At 42.7% G+C, this 22,177-nt stretch overlaps 1 protein-coding gene across 1 annotated transcript in view; it reads right to left on the reverse strand.

Annotated features, from left to right (window-relative positions):
- CHN2 (chimerin 2) overlaps positions 1 to 22,177 on the reverse strand; it is a 270,132-nt gene that overhangs the window by 104,704 nt on the left and 143,251 nt on the right. Inside the window, exon 3 of the mRNA XM_080931971.1 lies at positions 10,597 to 10,652. Within this exon, the coding sequence (XP_080788097.1) occupies positions 10,597 to 10,652 (56 nt within the window). The remainder of the gene's footprint in view (positions 1 to 10,596; positions 10,653 to 22,177) is intronic.

Below are 22,177 nucleotides of genomic sequence, written 5' to 3' on the forward strand. Positions count from 1 at the left end.
ATATCCTTAGACAGGGAAGGGTTGGAGATACTCAGCCTGTTCTCGAGAAGCCGTGGAACCTGGAGGGCCACAACTGAGCAAGCGGATATTCAGGGAGTGTAGTTAAATACTTGGTAGATATAGCCAGGGAGACACCGAACAACCCATCACACAATTGACGTCTAATTACCTAACAGGACTCAAGGTGCTGCATGCGAACCAATATGCCTTTGTCAGGCTTTTCCTAGGCTGTTTAATTTCCTTCTACAGGAGACAGGGAGATGACAGTGGCCATTGGAATAAGAAGGAAGGAAGAGATACCATCACTAATGTGAAACTTGCTGTTCTGTCCAACAACAAGACCTAGAGAAACAGTGTATTCAGAGCTGATGACAAGCAAAACTGTCATTGTGAGACCGTACAGCCAGAGATTTCTGCCTAGCAATGACACAGCCAACATTATCTTGGAGACAACAGAGAAGCAGGAACCAAGGCGAGGGTGCAGATCTTGAAGCAAGAGTTGTGGACGGACTGGCTTTTATTAGCCAAACAGTTGTGTAAATCCCACATCAGGAGATGAACATTAAGCACTAAATGAAGGAGCTCAGATCTTGGGGGGGGTGGGAGAATGTTAGCTACAGTATTACTGGCACAGTCATAATGAATTTATTATTGTTATTAAGGCAAAGGTTTTCTCAAAGCAGAAAGAACTCTAGCAGGGATGTCTTATTCATAGTCACTGATAAAGAAAATATGTGAACTATCCCAAAAGCAGTCGGGTTCATAACAGAATACTCGAAATATGAATAAACACACGTATGAATCACTAGATGTGAACTTGAATAATTCTGCTAACTTGTAAAACAAAAAAGTATCAGCAAGTATAAGGCAGGAGACTGGGCTGAGCCAGGCACTGGCCACAGACCATGTTTGTATAAGGACTCCTATTTGATCTCTGTAAATGGGAGAGTAAGGGCAAGAACCTAGCAAAGAAGAAAGGCAAGATCCCTTTAAAGGATGGAGATAACATCTAGGAGGAAGGACACAGCGGAAACAAAGGGTGCCGTAGGACGCCTCGAAGTTTACTTTCAAAGCCATGAGAAATACAGCACAGAGACGGTCCATCAGTGTCAGGAGGCAAAGTGGCCTTGATTCCTGTGTCCTTGGGATATAGGGAGCAGGTACAAGAGAAAGCAGAAAAAAAGCAAGAGCAGTCCTGAGCTCTGGTCCTCACACTCCATTTTCAGCTTCGTATTCAGCAGGTCCAGGCTGAGACAGACAACATGCATGGGTCCCCAGGCGATGCCCTTACCAGCCCAGGAGTCACACTCTGAGAGGCACTGTGCTGAGTCCTGCATGTTGACTTCTACCCCTGACTGTGTGGTGGCAATGTGGCCCCATGGTAGTGCTGCAGGGAGCAGGATAAAGATGCTGTCTGGCCAAGGCTCAGGGCACAGGAAGCACCTTTCCATAGCACTAGAAGACTGATCAGGAACCACATTTAGGTGACCTTAAATATTTAGGTGACCTTAAACTTCGGACTTAAATAGCATCATCCTCAACGTTTTTTTCTGAAGAATAATTGAGTCAGGATTTGAAAGTGGTTCTTAAGCATTAAGACATTTGGTTAGCTAGGATACATTCCCCTAGGAGACATGGCTCATCAGGTGCAGAATGCAATTTGCTTTCATCAGCATTATTTCTCTGTTACAGTTTAACCAGGGGAGCAAAAACCTGGAACCAGGTCTTTAAACCCTAGCAGTTGTGAGTTCTTACTGCTCTTGTGACTTCCCAAGAGCCTTCTCCAATCTCCAAGCCATAATACGGGCTAATATAAGAGCTGCTCTGTGTGTGTGTGTGTGTGTGTTGGGAAGTGTGATACATTTGACTTTCGTTTGCATATTTTACCCACATACGTGGTAACTAACCTACTACCTCCATAAAGGCATTAATCCAATTACCAGGGCGGGTCAGACTCAGCTGCTGCTCAAAGGCTATAATTCTCAACACTGTCCGAGTTGGGGATGGGAATTCAAACCATACAGGTAGCTTCCAAAGAGCAGAGATTTCACATTGCCTATCACTCTTGCCCTTCCTCGTGGGCAGGGGTAGAAACGGATCTTACTGTCCCAGGCTAGGGAAGGGTGGCAGTACACACGCTGTGGTATATGATGGGGTCAGCTATTCTTTCTTTTTCTGGAAGAGCGAAATGCTCACACTAGTGTGATTGTGTGATAGTGTGACACACGTATCCCAGTTAGACATTAAAAAGCAGAAACCACACATGAGGTTAGAATCTTCCAGAAACTTGGCCCATTATCAATTGTCCTGTGAGTGACCCCTCATTTTCTTCAGCCCACCTTCGCCTCCATGCAAGTATGGATGCATTGCTGTTCTGTTCTCTGCTGGCTCCCTGTCATCCAGCTTCTTCCTCCGCATCCCTTGGCTCTGAGCTTCAAGAATTATACAGCAGTTGGGTTTTCAGAGCTCAGGCCCACACTTTGTGAGTTCACCTCAGAATGATTGTGTATCTCCAGATGCATCTGTGGGTCTGTACTACCTGAGAAGTTCAAAGTATTCCAAAGATAGTGAATTCTTGTTTAGAGAGGAAGGATATGTACTCGGAGAGATCAAAGTATCTTTTATTCTCTCCCTGTCTCTGTCTCTGTCTCTGTCTCTGTCTCTGTCTCTCTCTCTCTCTCTCTCTCACTCACTCTCTCTCTCCTATCTCTCTTCTCTATCTCTTCTTCTCCCTCCCATGCTCCCTCCTTCTCTCAGGTAGGGAGGATCTCAGGATGAAATCCCTCTGGCCTAGAACTCACAGAGATCTGGCTGCCTCTGTCCCTCCAAGTACAAGGATTTAAAGGTATATATAGCCTGTCAGTTAGTAGAGTTCCTGCCTGGCGTGTATGAAGCCCTCGTTTTTATTCCCAACAATGCACAAACCGAGCATGCTGGCATATGGACGTAATCCCATAATTCAGGAGGAGGATAAAGAACAAATATTGGATGTTTAAGTTGTCCTCAGCTGCATGGTGAGTTCTAGCAGGAACAGAGCGTCACAAAGCAAAGGAAAGGAAAAAGAAAGGGGAATACATATTAAATTTTCTATTTTTATGTAGAAAAAAAAGCTCCTATGTCAATTTGTCCACCACAGTATAGTCAGGCTAAGACCAAAGGAAGTCTAAGTAAGAACCAGATAATGTGAAGAAAGAAGGCTGGCTGTGTTGGTAAGTAAGATAAAAGACAGGGAGAAAAACTGATGGGAAAAGCCCTTTATTCTTGGTTATATCAATACAAGAGGGAAGAAAGAGACCAGCACAGAAAGCCCAGGATGAAAGGGATGGAAATGCATCCGCCAGAGTAGCAACTGCCTTCTGATCACTATACATGACGCCAATTAAAGAGCAAGGAGATTGATTTTTGTTCCTGGCTTGTAGAATCAATCACACGACTTTAGAGCTGCCCCAGCTCTGGGTACCTTGCATCTGCAGAGTGGTACAGCTTCCCAGAAGGCACTTGGTCTTAAAACATTTTTTTTTCAATGATTAATATAGAAACCAAAGAATGACGGGAAAGACAGAAAGCCACCGTGAGTTACAGAAATCTGTGATGGTGAGTGGCAGAAGATGTGGACAAGCCCGGTGACTTGTCTCCATGTCTCAGGCAGGCTTGAGACAAGATCAAGGCCTACAGCCCATGGCTGAGAAATTGAGGAGCAACTGCTAAAGCCTTGAAACGCTTGATTAAGGGCAAGGCTTCTGTAGGCTTCAAAGGACAGCTTTACCAATGAAAACAGACGCGTGTAACAGGCTATACAGAAACCCCAGAACCCAGAGGAAGGGACACAAAGTGATGTTTTAAAGCATCTGATTTCCTGGCAAGTGAAACAGGGCAGCCACGGAGGTGTGACAGAAACTGAAGAAGCCCCTGTGTCTCATCCAGCCTCTGACATCAAAACCAAGGCTGGCTCTGGCCGTGAGCACAGGGAGCCACAGCTCTCCAATCCACTCCTGCACTAAAAGAATAGTCTTCCAAATAGATGGTTAGATGGCGAGGGAGCAGGAAATGAAGTTGTATAGAATGGAGGGTGGTTTGAAATGATAGCTGTCATTTTATTTCCCTTTTGGAATTGCCTTTTGTGATCCTCTCTTCTTCAGGAAGCCTTGAGTGGACAAAGAAGACTCAGTTACTTATGTCACAAAGGCGGTCTGTCCTTTAGAGGGATGCCAGTGGACTTTGGCTGCAAATTAGTCATGCAAAAAATGTTGACATTTTGGCCTTTTGGAAAAGGCCAAAAAGAAACATGGACCATTCCTGTATACACTATCAGTCGGGTTTAAGTAAGCACCTTAACTGCCAAAAGCACAACTCACCGCCCTGATAAGAGCATTGTGTCAACCCGATATGTTCTTAGCAAGTATCTGGCGATTCAGAATTCCTCATATCACACATCCCTTCCCCCTCTGCATGACTTTGCTCTGTGTTTGCTGATTACCCACTGTTGCTTGGCTGCACTCAGTGCCAGGGATGGACCTGAAGGATGGAGTCTCTGGGGTATCCATTCTTTTGGAGAAAGACCCAGAAGTGACCAAGAAGGTTAAGAAAGCATTACATATTAAACAGGTCAGCCCCCTCCTTATCTGTGCTCTTTTTTCCCTGTGGACTTCAGTCAATCATGGTCTGATAACATTGAATGAAAAATTCCAGAAGTAACAATTCAGAAGTTTAAAAATAACTTATATTAGAGCATACTTGTTTTTTTTAATTGCTCTCTTTTATTGTGAGGTTTTACTCTTTTTACCGTGCCTAATTTAGAAGCGAAATTTTATCATAAGTAAGTAGACTATATGTCAGGGTCAGCACACATCTTTCTTTTGGGAATCTACCAGATGTCTGGAGATGTATTCTTCAAGGGCAAGAATAAGTCACTGTACCAAAGACAGGAAAATCAGGATGACAGTACAGGGACACCTGACAGCTGGGGGTCAGGTGCTTAGGCTCATTGGGTTTGGGGAGGGCCTGGGACTCATTGCCAGTGGATCTGAAACTCAGATTGGCAAAGGTGTGGGACCCGCTGGAGAGTTATCTGGAAGTAAGGCTGGCATCTGTGAAGAATGGCAGAGGAAGGGGTGAGGATGGGGCACGGCAAGCCAGGATGTCTGGACCTATGCACACTAAATCAAGTAGGCCTGGTCTTTTTTGAAAGTGAGACTTTCACTGGCCTATGTGCCAACCCCCTGCAGAAGCCAAGCAGACCGGTGGGAAGAGGTGCCAAGAGCCCAGAGGAGAGGTCTCAGTTAAAGAGATAGCTTTTGGAGAAAATTTTTTGCACAGTTACCCAGGCATACTTTTGGTAATTAATAAATGCTTAGGATGTGACTGATTGGTGTGATTCATGGAAAGGGCAACTGAAGCTTTTGTTTTCTGGAAGAAGTTTAGGATCTCACGGCAAGGAGTGTTCTGGAAACGCCTGTAGAAGGCCAGGTGCTGTGGTGGCTCACTAAGTGTTAATTTACACAGATGAACCTCGAGAAAGCAATGGACCATTATTTCAGGGGCTGACTCTTCCTGGCATAGTTGACACCATTGTTCAGCTGCTGGTACCTTCTGTTTCTCATCCTCAGGATCTCAGGATCGTTATCCTGGTGGTTTGATTGCTGACCTGGGCATCTTGCTCTGTTCCTTATCACTGCCACTTTTCTCTCCCGGTCAGGGACTGCTGTCATTACCCGTTACCCTGACAGTCCTCAGTGACTGTCTCCCAGCCTGCTCTCCATAGGTGAAGCAGCCTTGCCTGCTGCACATTAACTGAGTACCTGTTATGCATCAGGCACCTACGCTTGGCATATCTGAGGCAACCCTGCCAAGTGAATCTCCACCCTTGGCTTTTGTCATTCCAGAAGATTGAGTGAGGGCTTGGCTCTTAGACAGACGGCTAGAGATCAGCAGAGCATGAAGTCAGAACTCCACATGACTGCAGCTGAGCTCCTCCTTTCCTGGCTTGGCTAGCTCTCTAAACTTGCCTGTAGAGTCAGTCTGAACCTCCCCTCACCTCGCTGCTCAGTGGAACTCATCAGACAAGTGGTACTGTGGGTTCCAATTGGTTATCAAGTCAGGCTGACTTAAGACTTATCCTGGAGTCACAAGGTCACTCATCTCTGTCACGTTGTATTCCTGTGGCTGTGTGTTGACCTTGTGAGCCTGGGGCTCCTATTCTGAGATGCATAGTCTGAGAATGGGTAAACAATTAGAGACAGAACAGAGACTTTAAAGATGTAGAACCATCCAGGCAGGGACCAGGGAAGAGGGGCTAGGAGGAGATGGGCTGATGAAGAAGGAGAGAGCAGCGGTGTGTATTGAGTTGAATCAAAATTAAAAAAAAAGAAAAACAAAACAAAACATCAGAAGTCAATATTCATTGTACAAACAAAAAAAACCTCATGAGCTCCTAAACTTGTTGCAAGAACCCCACTCTCTGGCTATACACTCCACTGAGAAAGACATTATTTTGTTTTTGTCCAGTAGGTTTCCCCAAGGACATAGGTGCATAACTAAACAACATCTTTAGCAGGACCATCTAAAAGGAAGTGTGGCCTCCACCCCCAAGAGGCCAGGTGCTGAAAGGCCCAGCAATCTGGGCAGGAAATAGTCACAATTATAGTAACATTGGAAGACAAAGTGAACCAAAGCTGGGCCTACTGTTACCTTTGAGAACTGGACCTGTTTTCCCCAGCAAAGTTGACCCTTTATCACCTGATGTCTGCCTTATTGGCTGGCCACAGGCAGCCTGCTGAGAAACTGGAGCTAATGGACAGTCACTATATAGCAGGTCTCATGCTGGCTTGGAATATGGAACTTCAGGAGACCAGCCACCCGTGGATCAAACATCAGCTAGCAACCATCTCTTTGAGCCAAATTAGTCAAGGTAGAGAAGTGAAAAATGTGGTTTAACACACAGGAAGGACTTCAAAGCCTACATACACTGTATGCTTGGATGTAGCTGATGGTGAGGACCATGTGGCAGGTCCTCAACACCCTGGATGTCTGGAGAGCATCATCTGAAATCCAGGAAGAGTTTCTGTAGAATAAGCATCTACCTATTGCCTTTACTCAAAGGAAAGTAAGTTGTCATGGTTGCTAGGATTTAGGGACACATTCATATTCATTCTCTCTCTCTCTCTCTCTCTCTCTCTCTCTCTCTCTCTCTCTCTTTCTCTTACCCTTGAACACTCACATATCTATGTCATCATTTTTTCATTTATTAAGACATTCAAAATATCAATGGCTAAGTTCTTTTCCACAGGTCACGCACCATACACATCTGCTGACAGTGACCAATGACCTTTACTCTCCCCTACAGTTTCCAGCAATGGGGCTGACTTTGCTAGTGAGCTTCTGTTATTGCCTCCAGTGCAGTTCCTTCTTATATTTTAATTCTTAGTTGTGTCCCAAATTCTATTTTGATTTGATCATGCATATGATCAAGTATATGCATGTGTGTTCTTGTATATGGGTACATGCATGTGTGCACATATGCAGACATGTATGTATGGTCCAGAGGGCAATTTCAGTGCTGTTATTCAAGATCCATCTACCTATTTTTGAGACAGGGTCTCTCAATGGCCCAAAACTTGCTGAATAGGCTATGTTGGTTGGCTGGTTAGGAAACACTGGGGATTTGACGGTTTCTATCTCCCCAGTGCCAGGAGTATAGGCACACGTCTCCACGCCTCGCTTCTTTTAGGTGTGTTCTGAGGACTGAACTCAGGTCGGCACACTTACAAGGCAGACACTACCAACTGAGCCATCGCCCAAGTCCATTCTAATTACATTCTTCTCCTCCTCTCCCCTCCTCTTCCCTAACCTCAAAGCTGTACCCCTACACATAAACCCTTGCTGAAAAAACACAACATCCAAAGAAGCAGCGTGTAGATTTCGGTAGCCCATTTCGTAAGTCTTATTTCACACAAAGCAAATAAACATTTTTTTCTCCTGTGTACATGTTACCACTATCCAAAGGCTCACGCAGAGGAACTGGTAAGAGAGACCATCAGACTGCCGAGGAAAGAAGAACTCATTTTGGGCTGTTTTCATAATCAGATCTTTCCCCCTCTCTAGTGACATTCCTGAGAGGAGAAAGTCTATACTCTCTATTGAAATCAAGATTATCTGATGAATTTTAGTCCCTTTCCACAGAAGTAGAAACTGTAAGTAGAAAACTGGCTAACGTGTGTGTGAGAGAAAAGATCGCCGTGGTTACAGGGATGCACGTACTCAAGTCTTTGAAACAGGTTCAAAACCACCCAAATCACTGATGTTTACTGATGAGTCTCAGGAGGGCTGGAATGCACTCCTCACCTCACCAGGGCCCACAAAGGGCTTTAGAAGGTGGCTGCTGCTCTGTACTCAAACAATGCCAAAAGGAGCTCAGACCCATGGGCCTTTGGTTTGAAGGGTATTAGGTGAGCTATTTACAAACAGGGCAGGATGAAAATAGGAAACAGCACTTTGATCTTGCTCTTCAAAGCTTGCTGGTACCCCAGGTGATAAGCAAACAGACTCATTAAAGGGATGTGGAAAATGCAATGGAAGCTTCTGTGAGCTCGTTGGGATTTTTCATGAGTGAATGCATTCTGAACGTTGTTTCCAGGGTCAGAGCATAGTTACTTTGAACATACAGCTTCATCATTTTTGGGGTTTTTTTTGTATTTTAAATATTTATTTAATATGAATACATTGTCACAGTCTTCAGACACACAAGAACTCAGATATTAGATACCATTACAGATGGTTGTGAGCCAGTACCGGGTTGCTGAGAATTGAACTCAGCAAGTCTGGAAGAGCAGTGTTCCTAAGGGCTTAGCCATCGATCTAGCCCAGGAATGAAGTTTAGCACAGATCCCTTCATTTCTTCTGATGAGACTAGAAATGGTCTCTGAAACCCAACATACCTTGAAGTACATGGTGTTTGATAGAATAGTGAAGTTTCCAAGAATTGGGACTTTGTAGAACAGAGACTAAATCAAACTTTTATTTGATGATCCTCTCTAGCATCCCACAAAGTTTACATCATCTGTGACTAGTCAGTACCCCACAAGTTCTAAGGTCGTTGTGTTTCTTTGCCCAGCTCATTTAGAAGTTCTTGTCAAAGCAGGTATGGAGACAGCTGTTCTCAGCTGTGACGAGCCCTTCCTTGGGTCTTCTGTAACATGTCCCAGTCTCTTTGACTACTTCTCGCCAGTAAGGGTTCCCACGTGTCTGTTTGATCCTGATTGCTCTAGCAAATTTTATTTTAGCATTATTACCTTGAAGTAAGACAAAATGACAAGATGGTCTCTTTTAACTGTAGGGAACTGAATGTTTTTCTTTTGCCCTTCTTTCTGTTGCCAAAGTTAGACAACGTAACCTTTGGCTTTCAATTCAGATGTAATCCCACTGCACTCCAAATTTGGCTTCATCATTTTTTAAATGCCAAGTAAATATGGTAGAGCTACAGCGATTTGCTACTGTGGATCCTGGAAACACCCAAGAATTTAGCAGTTTTGTGTGTGTTTCTAGAAACATCTCATAACTGAGCACGTTCAAAAGAGGCAAAGCATAAAGGTTTACAGCTGGTCACATGCCACAGATGGAGAGGTCAGAAGCCTTATCAGGAAAGTTTTTGCTTTGCTAAATGAGCCGTGGCCACCAAATTGCCTTCTAAATAAATAACTGTGTATGCCCAAGGATTACTGTTGCTCATCTTTGGCTAGAGAAGCTTTCTTTCTTTCTTTTTTTTTTTAAAGTGTGGGGAGTATTAACTACAGGGGCTCCTAACTGTTAAACAGAAGTGACTGGTTGAATGCCAAGCCATAGACAGAACATCACTATCAGTCCCTCTACAGCTCAGGTGACACTGCCAGCTTAAGAGAGGGTAGGAACAATGAGAGAGCAGGACTCTTGGCCTCATAGCAACTCTGATTGCCGGCACAAGACCTCAAGATCTACACAAGATCAGGCATAGAGGAAGAAGGTGCTCATGAGGTCCAACTCATCTCTGAGGATTCATGGGTTGCTAGGAGAGCTAGGGCCATCTTGTTTGGTAGTATGTTGTAGCTTTCTCTAAGGTGCTCCTGTGACCAACCCTGATGAAACTTCCTGAGACACACCCACACATGGGGGTGGGGTCAGTTGCAAATAAGAAGGAGATTAGTGGGATGGGAACAAGATGGGCTATGGGAGTGAATATATTATAGACAAGTATAAAATGTCACAATGAAACCCGTAATTGTATTTAATTAGCATGTGCTAATAAAGAATCCTGAGAAGAGTCAGAACCACTGTAACACAAAATAAGGATGTTACATGTTTTGTGGCATTTACAAGGAGTTTTGTTTACCTCTGCATTGGTTACAAATGTGAGACATTTGATTCTCAGATTGTAAAACCAGGCACTGGGATAACATGAAGTCTCAATATATATATATAGTTATAAAGATATTCAATTTGGTGACACTGTGCCAAACGTTAATAGAAACCAGCCCCCAGGAAACCTGAAGTCCCTCCAGCATCATCCTACTGAGCTGCCAATTCATCACACTTAACAAGATGTACTGGAGAGAGCTGAGTACCGACCTCCCGGGGACAAATGATCCTCTTGGGACGAGGTGCCTCTTGCTGCAGCTGATACACTGCCAAGAAAAAAAAAAAGGATAATTATAATTAGGAAACCGCACTGCCTAAGCAACACACCTTCACATATTCTCAGCCAAGTTCAGCCTCAGGACCGCAGGAAAAAAAAAAAATCACATAGCCCAGACACATTCTTCAGACTGGGTGAAGTCAGAAGTCAGCTCATTTATATGGAAATTAGTCACTGAATGCAAACCAGCAAAATTGATTTTTTTTTCCCTCTCCCATGAAGCCAATTTAGCTTCATAATTGTTGCTGCCGATGTTCATTCCATGCCTTTCTTGGGAGACTAGATACAGATAAAAATTCTGATTATTTTAGAGATGGAATTCTGCTTGTGAGTACCTGAGTGTAAGATGATATAACAGGATCCCTCAATTTAAATGCTGATGGCTCCTGACATAGCTAGGAAGGGCTGGCATCAGAGACTGCCATTTTAGGAAGTGTACAGTTCTGTACAAAGACACTGGATTCTGTGAGTGGAGAAAATACCAATCCTCTGTGTGTCTCTATTGCTTTGTCTTCTTTCCGTCTCTCTGTGTCTCTATCTTTGTCTCTCTCTGTCTTTTATTTTTGTCTCTCTGTATCTCTGTCATTCTCTATGTATCTGTCTGTCTGTCTGTCTCCCCCCCCACACACACATGGATTCTCGTTCGCCTGTCTAACTGTCCCGTCTGATGCCATTTCTCCTTCGCATTTTCCCAGGGAACTCTCAAATCTTAAATAATAAGTATCTGAATCTATTTAAGTGACAGGCTTGTTGTTGTTAGATAGATTTTGTTGTTGTTGCTTTGTTTGTTATGTTTTTGTTTCTGTCAACTGAACGCAAACCAGAGTCATATGAGAGAAGTAAACTTAGTTGAGAAAATGTCATCGTAAGTTTGGCTTAGAAGCAAGTCTCTGGGACCATTTTCTGGATTAATGACTGATAAGGAAAGGCCCACTCCACTGTGGGTGGTGCCACCCTTGAGCTGTTGGTCCGGCAGAGTATAAGAAAGCAGACTGAGCAAGCCATGGATAGCAAGCCAGTAAGCAGCACCCCTCCATGGCTTCTGCCTCAGTTCCTGCCTCCAGGTTCCTGCATTATAGACTGCCATCAGGACATGGAGGCCAAAGAAGCCTTTTCCCCTCTGGCTGCTTTCCTGTGTGCATGGTGTTTTTCTCACAGCATGCACAAGACAGGTGACTGCAGACAGTTCATCTCATACGACAATTAACTAGGATTTTTCAGACTAGAATGAGAGATTTCTCTTCTACTGGATGATTCTGAATTCCTCTCTCCCTCCCTTAATGACCCCTTTTCTTTTGTCTTTCTTTTCTTTGGTGCCAGGATTCAATACAAGGCTCCCAGTCCTTTACAGGCAGGCACTCTGCCTCTGAGCTGAACCTTATGTGGCCCTCTACATAGCCCTGTTGAGTCTCTTCAAGGGGACAGCAACCCTATGCCAGTACCTCAGACTCCACTACCATAAAAAGAGAAGTTGAAAACAAACCAAGTTAATCTTACATGCAAAAGCTTGAAGAAGAAAAGCTAATTTTAGAGTAAATCTATTAAAAGATTTTAAAAATCTACATTTTATAAGGAATTTTTTAAAAACACAATAATACAAGTACAAATTTTGGATTTAATCTCTGTCCGAAAAATGAAATAGAAGAATCTTAAGGAAGAGGCACACAATGTGCAGATATGGAGATGGGAACTATGGGAATTCATCTATAATTACAGCTCCCTAGTGTAATTCACCTCAACATGGATATCTTCTTACCCAATTAAGTACGAACTCCACGGCATCGGCACAGAGCAAATCGGGTACCGCTGCCCAGTGTTGGAATCTGCTATATTACAAAGTGTGAGTCGCTCACATTCATGCCCACGCACCCACGTATAGAAAGACAGCAGAGCTCAGCGTGACTTCTTGGCTCAGAAAGACAGCTAAGAAGATGGCTTCCAAACAACTACTCCCATCTGGAGGGAAAGCCTGCAGGTCCTGAAGAAGCAGTGCATGGACAGGCAGACAGCGGGGTAGCATGGGGGGAGTGGCCAGCTGAGTGCACACGCCACTGTCAATCTCCACCATCCGAGCTTCCGTCACACTTGTTTTTCTCTTTCCCAGGCCTGGAGCTGCCCCCTCTTGTTCTACCTACTGGCTGAGCATAGGAGGTCCTCAAGGCTGATCCCCTTTCCTTCTTTATCCTACTGACACTGCCCCTCATCGACACTTCATATATGATGTAAGATGATGTCTTTATGCAGGAAGGCAGGTACAGGATGAAGTGAGGCCTGTCATTGGATGAGAAGGAAGGATGGGCGGGAACAAAGTTTTGGAAAGAGAGGGAGGAGCTGGGAGCAACATGGAAGCAGATGTAAAGATTCTTCTCTGAGCATAGATACGGGTTGTTATGAATATTTTTAGGGGGTAGGTGTGTACAGGATTCTCTGCTGTCTAGATGGGGAAATTATATCATATCAATTGGATCAGAGGTTATTGTGTGGTGTTTTCTTTCATGCAGTGACTTAATTGAGTTCCAGAGAAGGTGCAGTGGCTGGACGCACCAAACCAGTCAGGAAATTGGGATGTGCAGAACTGGCGTGGTAACAACCCGCCAAGAGAATTGTAAATGAAAGCAGGGTGGCAAGGTGCCATGCTGGAACAGCTCTCAGACCGCCCGGATCAGAATACTAGGGGGGCAGCATGGAGTCACAGAGATGCATTAGTGCAAGTTCCATATAGCCCTACGGTGCCGGAACTAGCCTTGGAACGACAGCCCAGGTCAGAGAGAGCCAAGGGCGTCGACAGCACGGTGCAGTATTCTCGGGAACCAGTCCTGCCACTTTTAAAATATTTACCACAACAATATGATTACACTTACAAGGCCCTGACTCTTTAGAACTCTCCCTGAAGTACGAGGCCATACCTCCCAGAGTCCTAGAGGTTCAAAGGGCTTCAAGTTCAGGAGCTGGGCATCCGGCATGGGTCAATGCTCCGCGTGCTCTCTCCTTACCTCACACCATGTTCCTTTCTTAACCAAGTTGGTTTCCTCTCTTTTTGCGCATACACAAGGTTCCTTTCAATCTTCTTTTGTATGGATGCATCACACGTCACTTTAAAAGCCTATATAGCTTATGGCTTAGATAGGAAATAGGAAGTGAGACATCTAGGAGGCAGAAACAAGTCTGGGCTAGAGCCAGGAGGGATATCCAGCCGGGACAGATGTGAGGAGACAGATGCATCATACCTGAGCATAGGTAACCAGCCATGTGGCAGAATGTAGGTAAAGATAATCAGGTCGTCTAAGTTGTGATCTAGTCAGAAAAAGAGCCTGGCTATATGGCCAAGATATTTACAAATATATTTTGAGTCTGAGTCTTATTTCTGAGAGCATGGGGCTGGGAGGATGAACTGAGATAATGACTACAAAACCTAGCAGATACTTGCCGAACATCTCACAAAAACACAGAAGAATGTTCTTTTCTTCTCATCAACTCAACAAACTTTCCACAAAGTTCACCACAATAGCAGGCCACAAAGCAAATCTCAACAGATATAAGAAAAGTAAATAACACCCACTATCATAGTCAACCATTGTGGATTACGGCGAGATCTCAACAAAGGGATAAATCTTACAAACTGACAGAAACTGATCTACTTACTGCTGAATTTAAAAAAAAAAATGGATCAAGACAAAAATAAAGAAGGAAATTAAAAAGCTTTTAGAGTTGAATGAAAATTAAAATACAATATGCTCTAACTCATGGGACACTGGGAAGGTGGTTCTAAAGGGCAAGTTCACAGCAGTAAGTGCCTATATACATATTTTAGAGATCCAAAATTAGTAACTTAATTGTACACACAAAATGTCTAGAATAAAAAGAAAAAAATAACACCCAAAAGGCATACTAAGCAAGAAATAAACAAATTCAGGGAGGGTTAAAATCAACGAAATAAATACAAATAAGCATACAAAAATAATACAAAGACTTAATGAAACAAAATTGATTCTTTATGGAACTCAGCAATATTGATTAAAACCCTTAGTCAAATCAACTAAAATATGGATCAAAATTAATAAAATTGGAGATAAAAAGACAGATATTAAAAATAGATACCAAGAAAATCCAGAGGTTCCTAGGGATATACTTTAAAAATTTATAGTCCACAAAATTAGAAAATCTAAAAGAGATGGATTAATTTCTTGGTATATACTATCTGCTAATGTTCGATCAAGATCAGACAAACAATTTAAACAGACCCGTAGCTTCTAGTGAAGTAAAAGCAATAATTTAATGTCTCCCAACCAAAAAAAAAAAAAAAAAAAAAAAGTCAGACCAAGATGGATTTAGCATAGAATTGTACCAGATTTTCAAAGAATTAATGCTCCTCAAATTATTCCATAAAATAAGAACAGAAAGAAGAGCATTGTCTAATTCTTTATGAAGCCATAATTACCTTGATAGCTAAGCCACTCAAAGACAAAACAAAGAATTACAGACCAATATCCTTTATGAACATAGATGCAAAAATTCTCAATACAATACTTTCAATCCCAAACCAAGAACATATAAAGATGATCCACCATGATCAAGTAGTGTGCTGCCTGATTTTATGACAATTTGACACAGGTTAGAGTAGCAGCTCTTAATCTGTGGGCCAATACCCCATTGGGGGTTACATATCAAATATCCTTCTTATCAGATGTTTAAATTACAATTCATAATGGCAACAGTATTACAGTTACAAAAATAGTAAAGAAACAATTTTATGGTTGTGGGTAACCACAACATTTAAAACTGTACTAAAGAGGCACAGCATTAGGAAGGTTGATTACCACTGGGCTGGAGTCACTTGAGAGAAGGGAATCTCTACTGAGAAAACTCCTGCATAAGATTGGGCTTTAGACAAGCCTGTAGGGCAGTTTCTTAATTATTGATTAATGGGGAGACCCAGCTTATTGTGGATGGGGCCTCCCATGGGCTGGTGGCCCTAGGTTCTAAGAAAGCAGACTGAACAAGCTATGGGAACAAGCCAGTAAGCACCACTCCTTCATGGCTTCTGCATTAGCTCCTGCCTTTTGGTTCCTGCCCTGTTTGAGTTCCTGTTGTGACTACCTTCAGTGATAGACTAAGATGTGGAAATATTAGCCCAATAAAACCCTTCCTGTCCAAATTGTTTTGGTCATGCTGTTTTATCATAGCAATAATAACCCAAACTAAGACAAGTAGGATTTGTCCCAGGGATGCAGGAAGGGATTTGTGTGTGTGTGTGTGTGTGTGTGTGTGTGTGTGTGTGTGTGTGTGTTAGATTTCAGCATTAGATGCAAAATAAAATAAAAACCTTTGATAAAATCCAACACTTTATCCCATAATAAAACTTTTATCCCATGATAAAAGTCCTGGAGGAAATATGGATTCAAAGAATATAACTCAACATAATAAAGGTGAATTACAGCAAGTACAAAGCCAACTTCTACCCATACGGAAAAAAACTCAAAATGAAAATTTCAACTAAAATAAGGGGAAAGATAAGGTTGCTCACTGCCCCATACCTAGTCAATACAGTACTTGAAATCTCAGCCAGAACAATAAAACAACTGAAGAAGAGCAAGGGATACAAATAAGAAAGGAAGATTTCAAAGCATCTTATTTGCAGATGATGCGATTATAGAAAATAAATGACCCCAATACTCTATCAGTAAACTCATACAGCTAATAAGCACTTTCAGAAAAGAGGCAGGATACAAAATTAACAAGCAAAATTAGTATCTTTCCTTTATCCAAATGACAAATGGACTGAGAAAGAAATCAGGGAAACAACACCTTTCACAATAGCTTCTAAAAATATAACTAGGGGTAACTCTGACCAAGCAAGTGAAAGGCTTATATGATAAAAGTTTAAGACATTGAAGAAGAAATTGAGGAAGATATCAGCAGATGGAAAATTTTCCATGCTTATGGATTAGTAAGATTTATATAGTGACAGTCAGGTTAATTAAGAAAGATTTATATAGTGAAAATAGACATCCTACCAAAAGCAACCTACAGATTTAATGCAATCTGCATTGAAGTTCCAACATAATTCTTCACATAACTTGAAAAGGCAACATTCAGCTTTATATGGAAACACAAAACCCCCAGGATAGCTAAAATCATTTTGAACGGTAAAGATACTGCTGAAGGTGCCATCACTACCACAATCTCAAATTCTACACCATACAACTCAGCTATAGTGATAAAAACAGCAAGTTATTGGCATAAAAGCAGTCATGTTGATAAATGGAATAGAACTGAAGACCCAAACCTAAATCCACCTATCTATGGACACCTGAGTTTTTATATAAAGAAGCCAGAAATGCGCACTGGGGGAAAAAGACATCAGTTTTATCAAGCGGTGCTGTTCAAACTGCCTGGCTGCATGTGGAAGAATGCAAACAGACCCATTCTCATTATCCTGCACAAAACTTACTTTTAAATAGATCAAAGACTTCACATAAAGCCAGATATGTTAGACAGAAGAGAAAGTGGGAATAGTGTTGAACTCATTGGCACAGGAAACAGCTTTCGGGAAAGGACACTGATAACACAGGCACAAAGAACAATAATTAATAAAGGGACCACATGAAACTGAAAAGATTCTGTGTGGCAAAGGACAAAATTATTCAAAGTGGCAGGCTACAAAATGGTAAACGTTTTTGTTTTTCTTACACCAACTAAGCATTTAATAGAAGGCTAATGTAATGAGCAGTTCTGATCCTAGGGTTCTCCAATTGGCTTTTCATCTGTCAGTAAAGAAAGCCTTGGCTAATTACTGGGCAAAAGGTACAGGCGGGACTTCCGGGTTCCAGAAGGAGGCAGAGGGACACAAGGGAGAACAGTTTTCTTTGCTTTGGAAAGGAGAGAACTGGACACCCCTGTGAGATCTCAAAATGGAGTGGCCACACAGGCTGCTCTTACAGGGAAGTTTAGCAGCTGAAGTTTAGTCAGATGGACACATGGAGATAAGAAATTGGTAAGGGCAAGGTTTTCCAGGCGGGAGAGAGCAGCGCCCAGCAATTGTGCCAAGAGGCAGGTTAAAACTGAAAAACTGAGTGTCTTGTCTTTTGTCCAAGGATTCAAAAGAAGCCGGATGGGGGGCATGTAGAGCTGCCAATCCCAGGGCAAGGCAGGTAGATGGTTAAACTACACACAACAGGTTAATATCCAAAATATATAAAAAATTCAAAAACACTGAACATCAGAAAAACAACCCAAGTAAAAATGGGGTGGAGATCTAAAAAGAATTCTCAAAAGATAAAACTCAAATAACTGAGAAACACTTAAAGACATGTTCGACATCCCTAGTCATCTCGGAAAATGCAAATCATCACTACATTGAGATTTTTATCTCACACCAGTTAAAATGGGCACAATTAAAAATATAAAATAAAAAAATAAAAGCTGACAACTGATGCTGGTGAAGATCTGAGGTGGAGGAACACTCATCTATTGGTCGAAATGCAAACTAATACAGTCACCATGGAAATGAGTGAGGTAGTTCCTCAGAAAGCCAAAAAATCAGATCAACCTCAAGATCCAAATATATCGCTCTTGGGCTTAAACCCAAAGGATGCTTTATCCTACTAAACAGACACGGATCAGCCATGCCTCTTGCTTTACTCATAACAGCCAGGAGCTTGAAACAGCCTAGGTATCCATCAATAGATGAATGGATAAAGAAAATATGGAACATATACATACTGAAATATTACTCCATTGTTAATAAAAGGGAAAAAAACTAATGAAATGTGAAGGTAAAAGGGATGGAACTAGGGGAAAAAGAAAAAAAAAATCTTCAGCAAGGTAACCTACACTCCAAAAGATAAAAAACAGTATGTATCCTCTTCCATGTAGAAGTTAGCTATTAAGTCTATGAACAGCAGGGTACAGTCTGTCTAAATACAGTGCTTTTGTATATAGTAAGGAACTAGGAGAGAAGGAAGGAGCTTAGGACAGTGAGATATAATAGGTAGTTATGGATGGATGAGGGTTAGAGAGACTGGACTGGAGGTCAAAGAGGGAAGGGGGAAGAATGGGGAAAGAATAAGGAAGGGCAGCCAAAAGTTAGGGCCGTAGAGGGGTTGTATGGAAACCTACTTCAGTAGAAGCTTCTTAAAACATATACATATATGAAAGAAATCTAAATAAAATCACCAATTATCAGGGAGACAAAACTCTAATTAGACATCTCTTTCCACAAACGAAACCTCCAATGGAGTAGTTTACATCTAATTGAGTTTTTCAACAAAGGGTCCCCATGAGAACCCCCCAAACAACTTAAGACTATTGCCAAAGTTATTTATTGGTTGTTCTTTACAAACTGATCATAGGGCCCTATTGCTGAAGATAATCCCTATATAACTCACTGAGCACAAATAACTTAAGCTAGTGACTAGCTAGAGCCTTCATCCCTACAAACTAGTGTTAATGGTACTAGAAGTTACTCTGCATGCTACTAAAGAAAGGTAAACAGCAACCCAGAATCAAACTCCTGGATCTGGGATGGTGACTTGCCTACATCCTATGCTGCTGCAATAGAGGCACAGAAGTTATGGGAGTAACCAACCACTATCGGATTGGAATTAAAGCCCTTTCCATGAAATAAATGGAACCCACACCCTGCATTGTTTTGGTGCCGAAGAAGCTGAGGCTTGATAGGTCAGGGACCTAGAGGAAAGCCAAATACTACTGTTCTGCTTATGGGGAGTAGCAATAAAATGACTCCCAATAATATCCTTCTAGACTCATAGATCAGGGCCTTGCTCAGCCATCATCAGAGAAGCTTCCTACTGCAGTAGATGGGAACAAATACAGAGACCCACAAGTAGACAATGTGCAGAATGACATTGGATTAGTCAGACTCCATTAAACAGGGAATTCGGTGGAAGAGGAGAAAGGACATACAAACGAATAAAGGCCTTCTGTACACAACAGGACTGATGCACATTTAACTCATAGATACTGAGGCTGCATACGCAGGGTCTGCACAGGACTCAAGCAGATGGGATCTCAGCACCATCTTCAACTGAAAGCCACTGGCAAAAGAAAAATTAGTTTTCTGCAATAGAGTCTCACTGGATATACAAACCCCGTTTAAGAGGCAGACATTGTGTGGCCAACACAAAATGAACCCAGTGGTATCGAAGATATTTGTTTGTATGTGTGTGTTATAATTTTTTTATCTGAGTTTTAATCTTACAGGTCTTTTGCTTGTATATTATGGTTCAAAAAGGGGCAAGGAGGATACAGTACACCGCCAGACCCTGGGACTTTCTCACCTCTGGATTCAATTAAATACTCACTGCAGACATTTGCAAACAAACTGAGCCCAAACTGAGCATGAATTGCTCTTTCTCATCAGTGTTCCCCCAAACACTTGGGAAACTATTGTTTTACACTGTATTTCACATTGCATTTGGCACTGAACGTCATCTAGGGGGATGTGATATCCATAGGAGGCTGTGTGTGTTTCACGTGCAAATGCTACATGATTTTATAGTAACAACCGGAGCATCTTCAGCTTTGGAATCTGTAGGAGGCCTGGAACCAATGTCCCACAGAGAGCAGAGGACTGTTGTATAGACACACACACACACAATCTGTAAGAAAAGGATAAAAGAAATAGTCTGTTTATATTCATTCTTGCTTATCTCTTTATAAATAAGCTCTAGCAGGAACAAGTAAGAATGAAAGCAATTGCTTTTGAGAGATGAAAAGGGGGGCGGGGGTCAGCATCAAGAGAAAGCTCCACATGAATATCTTCCTGGTGCCTTGATTTGAGAACCACACATGGGTATGAATCACTTGCTCAAAAATAAAAGAAAGGCTGTGAGAGACAGAGGTGCTAAGAATGCTTGCAGAAGGGAGAACATGAGGCCAGTGGCAAAAAGAAGGATTTCTGCCATCCTCAAGACCCCAGGGAGGCTGCACAGGAAGTCCCTTTGTTCATCTTGTACCAGCAGGACACTTGCTCCTTGGATGGCTCATACATAGCAGGATGAGGGTGTAAGAGAGGGCAGTGTAAACTCCAAAGACTGTTCCCTGTAAAGCCTCTGTAAAACTCACAGAAAAACTCCCCTCACCTCTCTTCCCATTGCCAGTGCTCCCTGAAGCCAGTAGTTCTCCAGGGACTTGTGGATTTGTGATGGGAATCTAAGGAGGGGCGCCTGTCACAAGACTCTCTAGTCTGAGCTAAATGCTCCTTTACAAGTCACATCAGCAAATGTATGAGCATCTGTTAAGTGCCAGGCACCACTGTCAGCATTGTGCAGAGGCTGAGAGGATGAATGGAATGCAGAGAAAGAAGGGGCTTACTAAGCTTATCCTGCCAGTGACTCCAGACAACACTTCTGCATGTTCAGAAAACCCAGCTTGGCACTACTTACATTCTTGCTTTCCCGATGAGGAAAGACAGCCCACAGAAGTTAATTATCAGCGTGAGGACACTCAGCTGAACTGTGGTCTTTCGAGTTCAAAGTCCTGGCTTACTTGTTCCTGTGCCCCAGGCCCTTTGCACTTGCTCCATCTGTGCTGATCTTGCCTGAGCCATTCAGATGATGACTCGATTCATCCTTTCAGGTCTCCACCTCAGTCCTGGCGTCTCGGGGAAGCCTTGGAAGTTACACCCACGCAGAACACAAGTCCCACTCTGCTCCATTCATCTGCTTCGGTTCCTCACAGCCCTCACTACCATGAACACCATTGATAGATAAAAACAAGTTTGTATTTCTTGTATACTACCTGTCTTGACTGCAGTGTGGGGTCACAAGGCCAGCCACTTGGCTCTGTGTCCTGCATGGCTGCCAGCAAGAAGGACAGAGAGAACTTGATGAAGGAAAGTCTGTGCCTTCAAGGTGAATCTGAGGGAGTCGTATTAGAGACAAAAAACCTCCACACGGGATAAGAGCTTCAAGGATTGGCGAAAGGGTCATCTGGGTAAAGGGACCTGGGTCTTTTTGAGGGTCTGAGGTGGGGTTAGCTGTAGGTACAGACAAAAGGGTGGAAAGAAAAGAGAGTCTCACTTGAGAAAACTTCTGTACCAGATTGGTCAATGAGCAAAACTGAGAGCATTTTATTCTCATTTGACAAATCATTTCTTTTATATGGGGGACTGTGGTTTTTCTACAGCAGTCACCTTCTCTTACAAAGAGTGGTTTGTTTGATGAGAGGGGAGGACTCCATCTGTGGATGTAAGGTCATCTTTAGAAGGTGGCTAAGGATTATACCAATTTGGTAAAGTGACAGTTGAAAGTTCTCCTCCAAGATCCATGACATCTTGGGTAGTTGGCTAGGTTTCCAGTACCAGGCATGACTTCCCACTTGTTGAGTGATCTTAAGTCCAGTTGGAAAGCTATTGGCTACCACCAAGTCATGTATGCCACTACTGACCCTTAGGGTTACTGTGCCTTGCTGGCCATTTCTGTGGCCTGTAGGTATCTTATCTGGGTAGGATTGCTAGTTATTTCCCTCTGGAAGCTCACATGACACCATGCT

This window comes from Micromys minutus (genome assembly GCF_963924665.1).
Source record: "Micromys minutus genome assembly, chromosome: 18".
Taxonomy (NCBI): domain Eukaryota; kingdom Metazoa; phylum Chordata; class Mammalia; order Rodentia; family Muridae; genus Micromys; species Micromys minutus.